General features: G+C 51.3%; 1 protein-coding gene across 2 annotated transcripts in view; it reads left to right on the forward strand.

The window, feature by feature from the left end:
- Myom3 (myomesin 3) overlaps positions 1-8200 on the forward strand; it is a 55937-nt gene extending 47737 nt beyond the window's left edge. For both annotated transcript variants that reach the window (XM_031379071.1, XM_031379072.1), the window contains exons 31-37: positions 81-119; positions 369-477; positions 1567-1730; positions 3619-3655; positions 3841-3863; positions 5419-5474; positions 6829-8200. In XM_031379071.1, the coding sequence (XP_031234931.1) occupies positions 81-119; positions 369-477; positions 1567-1730; positions 3619-3655; positions 3841-3863; positions 5419-5474; positions 6829-7092 (692 nt within the window). In that variant the 3' untranslated portion in view covers positions 7093-8200. The remainder of the gene's footprint in view (positions 1-80; positions 120-368; positions 478-1566; positions 1731-3618; positions 3656-3840; positions 3864-5418; positions 5475-6828) is intronic.
- The last annotated feature ends 1532 nt before the right edge of the window (positions 8201-9732 follow it).

Consider the following 9732-nt stretch of genomic DNA (forward strand, 5'->3'; position numbering starts at 1 on the left):
CACCACCACCACCACCACCCACCACCATCACCACCACCACCCCAACATCCCTAAGGATCTGATCATCTGTCTCTCCCCAGCCCTAGATGCCGTCCTCACTGAGCTGGGCAGGATTGGTGGTAAGTGAGCACGCCTTCCTCTTTGTCTTGGTCTGGCTAATGCCAACGAGCCTCTGAGGATTCCCCAACAGCCTTAGCAGCTTCAGGCATGGGTCTAGCATCTGTCCTCGGTGAGGGAGGCGGAAGGCCCTGCCCCCACACAGTATGGTGTTCCCTCCTTACTTCTCTGGAGTTGCAGCAAGCAGGCTGGCTCCAAAACTCCCAGGTCCTCAGGGGACACTCACTCACCTTTGGCCTCTGCATCCTCAGCTCTCTCTGCAACCCCACTGAAAATCCAGGGGACTGAAGAGGGGATCCGTCTCTTCAGCAAGGTCAAATACTACAACGTGGACTACATGAAGACAGCGTGGTTCCACAAGTAGGTTGCCCATGCCCCGGAGCCCTCACCAGTTGGAAGGTTCCAGTGCCTGCGCCTTTAGGATTCTTCCCACAGGTCCCAAGCCCAAAGGATGAGCAAAGAGGAAGCTCTTCCATGGGTCCTGCCCACAGGGGTAAAAGGAATAGAAGAGTCATCCCCCAGGGAAGATGGGAATGCTGGGCCATTTATCCAAGGTCTCCATGACAACCCAAGGATTATGGTATCTAGAGCATATCTGGAAAGTGAGTGAGGAAGGAATGCAGGAGTCAGGAAGAGCCAGTCACTAGAGCGATGTACACTTGCAGGCCCCTGAAGCCTCAACAGAGCCAAGTGTCCAGGCTCAGGAGGCAGGTCCAGGCAGAGAAGGCTGTGGGAGGGTCAGGACAGAAGATCAGGAAGACTTCTACAAAGATTCAGCCAAGTCACCCCAGATAGTTTGAGAACAGGGTCTCCCTAGAGCCTCTCGTCACATGCAGGCTTCAGCCTTGTGGAGCAGACATGGCTGCACCCATTCTAAAGGGAAGCCCGGACCAACTTGGGAAAATCTATGTAGTGAGAGTGAGGGCCACGGGAAGCTTCAGAAAGACGGGGGGCCCCTTCTCCAGCCAGAGTGTCTGAGTCCTGTGACAATAGGCTTAACGAACAGAACACCGGGGGCACGGGGTAGATATCTCTAGGGATGAAGTTTAAGAAGGGAAAGGGAAGAGTTGAACCTTCGCTGGTTTCTGAAGTTAGGAGAGAGGGGCTAGGCAGAAACGCCTGGAAGATTGGGATGAGAAGGAAGAGGTGGGTGTATGGCCTCCAAGAGCAGGGTGGTCCCTGCCCCAACAATGCCCTCTGCCCATTGCTCCAGCCTTTAGGGCACACCACAGACATAAACCCAGGTTTTGTATGCAGATGGTCTGCCGCGGGATTGGATGAAGGAAGGGAAGAGTAGCTGAATGCCGAATGGATGGATGGGTGGATGATCAGACGGTGAACGAAGCACTGTACAATGAATGGATGAGTGGATCCGTAGCAGGTGTCTGGTGGGCGGCCAGGGAGTGAGGCCCACACTCCACCCTAGCCCTTCTGTGCCTTTGCATTCAGAGACAAGCGTCTGGAGAGTGGCGATCGGGTTCGGGCAGGCACCACCCTGGATGAGATTTGGCTCCACATCCTGGACCCCAAGGACTCAGATAAGGGCAAATATACCCTGGAGATCACTGCTGGGAAGGAAGTCCGGCAGCTCTCAGCAGACCTATCTGGGCAAGGTGAGCCGTCCTCCTGTCTGTCTGTCTGTCTGTCTGCTGAGAGCTCGCTCTGGACAATCCCAGGGGCTCAGGACCACGGCAGGAGGATCAGGAGTTCAAGGTCATCCTCAGCTACATAGTGAGTTTGAGACCAGCCCAGACGACCTGGAACCTTGTCTCACATCAAAGGATAGAAGAGTAGCAAGAAGGCTCAGGAGTTAAAAAGTCCTTGCTACGCAAAACTAATGCCCTGAGCTCATATAAAACTGGAAGAAGAGAGCAACTTTGTGAAGCAGTTTCCTCTGACCTTCACAGCCCGCACAGTCACAACAAATTAAAAACAAGCAACAACAACAAAAAAAACCTTTTAAAAATTTTATTTATTAGCCGGGCAGTGGTGGCACACGCCTTTAATCCCAGCACTTGGGAGGCAGGGGCAGGCGGATTTCTGAGTTCGAGGCCAGCCTGTTTTACAAAGTGAGTTCCAGGACAGCCAGGACTACACAGAGAAACCCTGTCTCGGGAAAAAAAAAATTATTTATTTATTTATTTATTTATTTATTTATTTTATGTATATGAGTACACCATTGCTCTCTTCAGACACTCCAGAAGAGGGCACTGGATTCCCATTACAGATGGTTGTGAGCCACCATGTGGTTGCTGGGAATTGAACTCAGGACCTCTGGAAGAGCAGTGCTCTTAACCACTGAGCCATCTCTCCAGCCCACACACACACACACACACAGAAATTAATTTAATTTTTTTTATTTACTTGTTCACTTTACATCTGCTCACTGGCCCCCCCATTACTCCCTCCCACAATCCTTCCCTTCCCCCACCCCCATCTCCTATCTCCTCTAAGCAAGTGGGGGCCCCGCTAGTTATCCCCCCACCCTGGCACTTCAAGTCTCTGTGAGGCTAGGCGCATCCTCTCCCACTGTGGCCAGACAAAGGCAGCCCAGCCCACATGAACGCCAAGCTGCACATCTGCTATGTATGTGCGGGGTAGGGAGTGGGGGGTGTGGTGGGGGTGCTGGGTACAGCCTGTGTATGTTCTTTGGTTGGTGGTTCAGTCTCTGAGAACCCTTAAGGGTCCAGGTGAGTTGGCTCTGTTGGTCTTCCTGTAGAGTTCCCCCCCTTTGGGGCCCACAACCCTTCCCCCTAATCTTCCATAAGAGTCCCCAAGCTCCATGCACTGTTGGGCTGTGGATGTCTGCGTCTGTCTGAGTTAGCTGCTGGGTGGAGCCCCTCAGAGGACAGCATGTTCCCATCTGAAAGCATAGCTGAGTATCATTAATAGTGTCAGGGACAGGTGCTTGCCCATGGGATGAGTCTCAAGGTGGGCTGGTTATTGGTTGGCCATTCCCTCAGTCTCTGCTCCATCCCCCATGCCTGCATTTCCTGTAGACAGGATATATTTTGGGTTGAAAGTTTTGTGGATGAGTTGGTGTCTCTATTGGTCCACTGTGGCTCCTGCCTGGCTACAGGAAATGGCCTCTCCTGGTTCCATATCGCCAGTATAGTGCGTCACAGCTAAGGTCCCCCACCTTCCCACCCCCATCAGTTGCAGATTTCCATTCATTCCTATGGCCCTCTAGCCATCTCTCTTGTCCTTCCCCAAAACCAAAAAAAAAAAATGTAAAGGAAAATTCCACAATGAGGTCATACAGGGTGGCACATGCCTGTAATCTTAACATGTAGGCAGGAAGATAGCCAGTTGAAAGCAGATCATCCTTAGATAAACAGTGGGAACGTATCTCAAAAAGATACAGAAAAAAAGAAAATCCCGAGGTCTTTTGAGAGGCTCTCTCTCCCCCTCCAAACCTAGCACTGCCCTGGGAGAATCCCGGAGTGGGGAGGGCATTGGAGATGACGGTCCCCTCTCAGCCCTGTCCTCTTTGTCCTACAGCTTTTGATGATGCCCTGGCAGAGCACCAGAGACTGAAGTAAGTTTCTCCTCCTTTGACTCACAGGCCCTCTCAGGGGTAGAGTGACTGTTTTTAGGCTTCTACTGGGGGGAGCATTAGCGGGTCCCACCTTCCTCTGGGGGGGGGGAGCATTAGCGGGTCCCACCTTCCTTGCCTCACACAGGGAGAGAACACCACACCCTGTTCCCTTTTCTGTGTTTCAGGGCCTTGGCTGTCATTGAGAAGAGTGAGTCCCCGGTGGTCTTGTTCTGTGTGTTCCCGAGTCTAGGCCAGCTTCTCTAGAACCCCAGCCTCCTGTCAGGCTCTGGGGACACCTGGGAGCTGGCCGTAAAAAGACAGATGGATAAGGAGCCTAAGGATGCTTGAAGTCAGTTGGACAGACTGGTGTGGGTCTGGTGTGGAGCAGGTGCACAGGGCCCCCCCGGTGGGAACCCAGAGGCGGAGGACTGAGAGGAATGAGGCTGGGCTAGCCTGTGCAAGTGGGACATAGAGGAACGAGGCTGACCTAGCCTGTGCAAGTGGGACGTAAGGAAGGGGATGGCCTGGAACCTGAAGGCTTGTGGGGTTGGGGGAGGTGATGGTGGCTCTAACCCAGAATCAGCCCCAGGCACAGGGGATGCAACAAAACTCTGGGAAAGCCATTGCCAATCCACGTTCAAGTCTGTTCTGCTTACGGGCTCACCCCTCCGCCAGCCAGCTTTGAACAGTCCAGTGTTAGGAGTATAGCTCTCAGATTTCTGTGGCCCAGGGATGGGGGGTTCAGTGAAGGACAGAGGAGGCAGCAGAGTCCCAAGGCCTTCCCAGCCTGATAAGGGAGGGACCTAGTGCGCTAGGAGCATCCGGGACACTGCAGTGCCATCAACACAGATCTGCTGGTGCCTCTTCCCATTGTCCCCAAGCGACACGAAGGACAGGCATTGGATATGTAACTGCAGTCTGACAATCTCAGGTTCCAAGTGACCTTGCAGTGTCAGCCGAGTGTGGAGGAGATAGCACAGCCAGCCAGCTTCACGTGTGCTCAGGCCAGAGGGACCCTCACACCATCACCTAGTTGTCCACCCAACACAAATGTCCCCTTCCATCCAGGACTCCCATAGAAGGAACTTGAACATGACCCTATGGGGTTGCTGAGGCTCGAGAAACTGGAGTCAGGGAGGGAACTGGGTCACCTCCTCAGCTGTGGAAAGCTAGTACAACTTCCTGCCCATGACTGTGTCCATCCCCGGGGCTTTCCCTGTCTGAGTCAGGGTCCTTCTCCCTCACCCTAGACAGCAGCTTCTGCGCCAGGTGTTTTGCATATCTAAGACACGCGGTCTAGGTCTCCCATGCCCTCTGATGCAATGTCAGGGACACAGTTGACTCTCTGTTTAGTAATTTATAGCCATACTGTCTTCCTGCGGCCACCAGGACCCTCCTTGGACCAGAGTCAAGGTGTCCCAAAAGCTGCTGCTTTTCCTGGCCTCCTCTTGGTGCCCCATCCCCACTGTAGATCAGAATCCGTTAGTTCCAGTTCAAAGCTATCTCATTTACCTTCTTTCTCTTGAGGTCAGATGTTATTCACTGTAATTGCTGGGTACCACTAATCACAGTGACCTCAATGGCAGAAACAGCTCACGTGGCATCACATCTTCCACCCATGGAGAGAAGGGGCTCGGGAGGAGATGCTGAGGGAGGAACTAGAAAGAAGCCTCCTTGATACGAACCCTCCACTCTGAGGAAAGCTGCTGGGCAGGAGTGTAGCTGGCAGGACTCACCACTCAGGACATCTCTTTCCATTCCAGATCGGGCGAAAGTAGTGAGGGGCCTGCCAGACGTGGCCACCATCATGGAAGATAAGGTACCATTCCTCCTGGCCCACAGTCAGCCCATCCCATGCTTGTGTTCCCTCAAGGATCCCTCTCGGGTCATACTATAGTAGAGTGCTATGGATTTGAGAGCTAAGGATGACAGGCTAGCCAGAGAGGCTGCACCTGCCACAGCTGGTCACGCAGCTCAGTGATGACATGTGTATCAAGCAAAACCAGTGAGCCTGGAGTCAGACACCTGTGCTCAGCCTGGCTCTGTCCCATCTTTAGACAGCCTTGGTGGGAGCCTGCCACCTGTGACTCTGGCTCTCACGAGAGCTTACGTGACCCCCTAAAGGCTGTAGTGTTTTCAAAAGTCTGTCTGCTGTCAAAAGTCTGTGCTGGCTACTAGTACACATCGGTACACATCTCCACTGATTTTGCCTCCCGGGGCAACTGCCGGAAGTAGGGTATTAACTCTAGTCCCACTCGACAGCAGGGGCAACTGAGACCTAGAGTGGTTAACGTTATAGTGAAGGCCACACAACCTGATGGGCAGATCTGAGATTTATACCCTAGCACCTCAGTCCCAAAGCCAGTGAGTGCCGTCATTGTGCCGTATGCTGTCTAAGACCTCACTCAAGAACTTCCAGACTCAGCTCACAAACCTTTGTGTGTAAGCAGTACAACCTTAGGAGCTGAGGTGGCTCAGCAGTTAAGAGCATCAGCTGTTCTTCCGGAGGACCCAGGTTCAAGCCTAAGCACCGACATGGTGGGTCACAAACATCTGTAACTCCAGTTTGAAGGGATCTAATGCCCCCTTCTGGCCTTCACAGGCACTGCACATATGCCTTGTACATACATACATACATACATACATACAATGCATGGGTACATTACAAACATACATATGTATGCACAGACAAACACTCAAACACATTTTTGTTTTTTTGAGATGGGATTTCTCTGTGTAGCCCTGGCTGCCCTGGAGCTCACTACTAGGTTGTTAGTGGAGAATTGTCTAAGATTCTACCAAGTAACTTTTTCTGTAAAAAGTTGAAGGTTGGAGAAGGTGGGGTTAGAATAAAGCATGCCTCCCTTTGCGGGTTACAGTAAGACACTGGGAAAAGCTAGGGACGTGGTTCGGTTAGTAAAGTGCTTACCTAGCATGCACAAAGCCCTGTGTTGAACCTCCAGCACTGCCTAAGCTGGGCGAGCCTGCATCCCAGCCCTTAGGATGCAGGAAGAAGGGAGTTCAACGTCATCCTCAGCTACCTATCAAGTTCAACCAACTCCAGTCTAGGACATATAAGACCTTGTTTTTAAAACACACACACACAGACACACACACAATGCATGCATGCATGCAAAGACATAAAATTGTTCTCTTCCTGTCCATCAAAACAGACCCTGTGCCTGACCTGTGTCATCTCAGGAGACCCGTCCCCTGAGATCTCTTGGCTAAAGAACGACCAGCCCGTCTCCTTCTTTGACCGATACCACATGGAGGTGAAGGGTACGGAGGTCACCGTCACCATTGACAAGGTCACCAGCGAAGATAGCGGGCGCTATGGAATCTTCGTCAAGAACAAGTATGGCTCGGAGACGGGCCAGGTCACCATCAGTGTGTTCAAACACGGGGAGGAGCCCAAGGAGCTGAAGAAGAAGTAACGGGAGTGTTGGGGGGGCAGCCTGAGATCCACCCTACACAGGTTAGCAGGCCAGCCAAGGGCTCATAACCTAGCACAGGCTATGCAGGTGGGACAGGGGAAGGGACAGGGACAGGACAGACCTGGATCTAATGTACCAAAGAGGAAAGGCAAAGATTTTGCTGGGGTTCTCAGAGGATTCCAGAATGTGGGGTGCGCCCTGGCCTTAGAAATCAGAAATCTAGAGTGTAGAACTTAGTTTCCACAAAAGCTCTTCACAAGCCTTGCCTTTTCGCTTCCATCAGATGGGCATTCCTAGGTATTCCTTGGGGCTTTATGAAAATCCTTTATCAATCCCTATCAGTGGGCCACAGCAAGAGGCACCTTTGCTCTATGGGGGATAATCGCCAAAGCTAACTGTTTGATTGTGACAACTGGAAGTGTTTACTGGCATTGAGTGGGTTAATACCACAGATGCTGGTGAACGCCACAAGGTTCCCAAGGCACAGAATATATTCTCTTTTAAAATAGGACTGTCACCTTTCTATGTGCCCGTCACTCTTTGGAAGTATAACATACACAAGGCTGAGGATGGCCCCAAAGCTGAAAAGATAAACGTTACACGGGCCCCACTCAGAAAGGGACCCAGGTTCAGGGGTCGCCAGGGTACTGCAGGAGATAATAAAATTGACTAAATGGGTACCAGGAAAGTATCTCCATTGGTCAGGGGAAGCGGACAATGGCTGATATGATCGGGAGATGGCAGGGCCTTGCCACATTGGGTGGGACAGTGTTGAGCCCTGAAAGCTGAATCCAGTTTGGCTGTAGCAATGAAAGGACACTTGAAGGAGCAGACATGGCGAGGGATGAGGAAGAAGGGAGTCTGACTAGGTGACCTGGGATGCCAGGCAGTGCAGTTCTTCCAACATGGAGCCTATGTGGCCCGTGACAGACACTTGGGCTGGTCTTACGTGGTGGATCTCAGTACACAACTGGACATTTCTCTGCCTTCCAATTTCCTCCACAAGATGTGGCAGGGGTTATATAATTATAGCTCTTTGCTGTCACATCTTAGACGATTTGGGGAATTATAAAGGAGGAAATAAAAATAAAAACAGTCTGTATTCTCATCGAGGCAGTACCTGTGGTTTCTGAGATGACTTTGGAATAGAGGGACAAAATGAACCAGTCCTCAGCTTGGCAGCTTGTCACCCAGTGGAGTGTGGAGGGTCCCGGCAGCCCCCAGGGGCTCCTGTTCTGGGCTCCATGGTAATGAATGAGCTCTCCGCTGAGGGGAGGGAGGGGTGGGGGTGGAAGGAAGGTCCTAGTGAAAGTTTGGGGAGCCATCAGATCTTTTCTTATTACTTTTTAATTTGTGTGTGTTTGCACATAGACACCCCATGGTACACACGTGGAGGCTAGAGAAATATTTATGGGATCTGGTGCTCTCCTTCCACCGTGTGAGTTCTGAAAGTCAAGACTCAGGTCTCAGGCTTCAAGGACCAGCTCCCGTGAAAATACCTCTGGACTGCAAATTCCTTTCTGTCCACTAGCCACGGGTCTTACAAAGTCCTTTTCCTTTTTCTGAGCCTGTTTCCCATCTATAAAACAAGACCAGCCGGTAAAGTGACATATGCCTAAAGTCTTAGAACCTTGGAGATGGAGACCGGAGAGTCATGAGTTCAGAGTCATCCTGACCTACGTAGTTCAAAACCAGCCTGAGCTACATAAGACATGTCTCAGAAATATTTTTAATTAGTCAATTTAAAAAGTAGGGAGCCGGGGAGATCCCTCTGTGGGTAAAGTGTTCAGTGGGCAAACATGGTAACCGGAGTTGGATCCCACGTAAAAGTGAAAGGACAGAACTAACTCCACAGAGTTGCCCTTTGACCTCCATGTGTGCACACACACACACGCACCATGCACACATACACACATGCATAAATAATAATAAAAATAAGAGATAGTGAAAAGACTCGGCGGATAAAAGCACCTTGCCTTCCATGCCTGACAGCCTGAGCTCCATCCTGGGAGCCACATGAAGAAGCCGATGTCATCCCAGGACTTTTACATCAACATGGGAGGCAGAGACAGGAGAATCTTCCAGAAGCAGCAGGCCAGATCACCTAGAACTTGCAGCAAGGTAGTGGATCCCTGCTGCAACTACAGATGCGGAAGGAGAGAACCAACTGCTAAAAGTTGTTGCCTGACCTCAGCCGTGTGCCTCGGCACACTTGCATCCCCTGCCACACAAGAATAGATAACTAGGTAGACAGACAGACATGACTAAACAAGACTATCAAAAGCAATTTCTAGGGTCTGTCCAGCTGACACCGTTATCTTTTATTATTAATTCCCACAACTCTGTTCTCCTTTGCTTTTCCTTTCCCGTGAAAATGTGGCTTACAGAAAAGTCCCCTTCTGGCCCAGCCTCCTGTTCACAGACTCGAAATCTCTAAAAGGATCTCTGCTGCTTCTCTGGGTCTATGAAGAATAGACTAGAGCATTTCCGTGAGAAGTCTAGTAGCCATAATGGAACATGGTGTGAGCGCCCCCTGGTGACATAGTTTGGGCTTGCACTCTAAGAAGCCCATATGGAGCCGGGCGGTGGTGGCGCACGCCTTTAATCCCAGCACTTGGGAGGCAGAGGCAGGTGGATTTC

The sequence above is a fragment of the Mastomys coucha genome, unplaced genomic scaffold, assembly GCF_008632895.1.
Source record: "Mastomys coucha isolate ucsf_1 unplaced genomic scaffold, UCSF_Mcou_1 pScaffold18, whole genome shotgun sequence".
Classification (NCBI taxonomy): domain Eukaryota; kingdom Metazoa; phylum Chordata; class Mammalia; order Rodentia; family Muridae; genus Mastomys; species Mastomys coucha.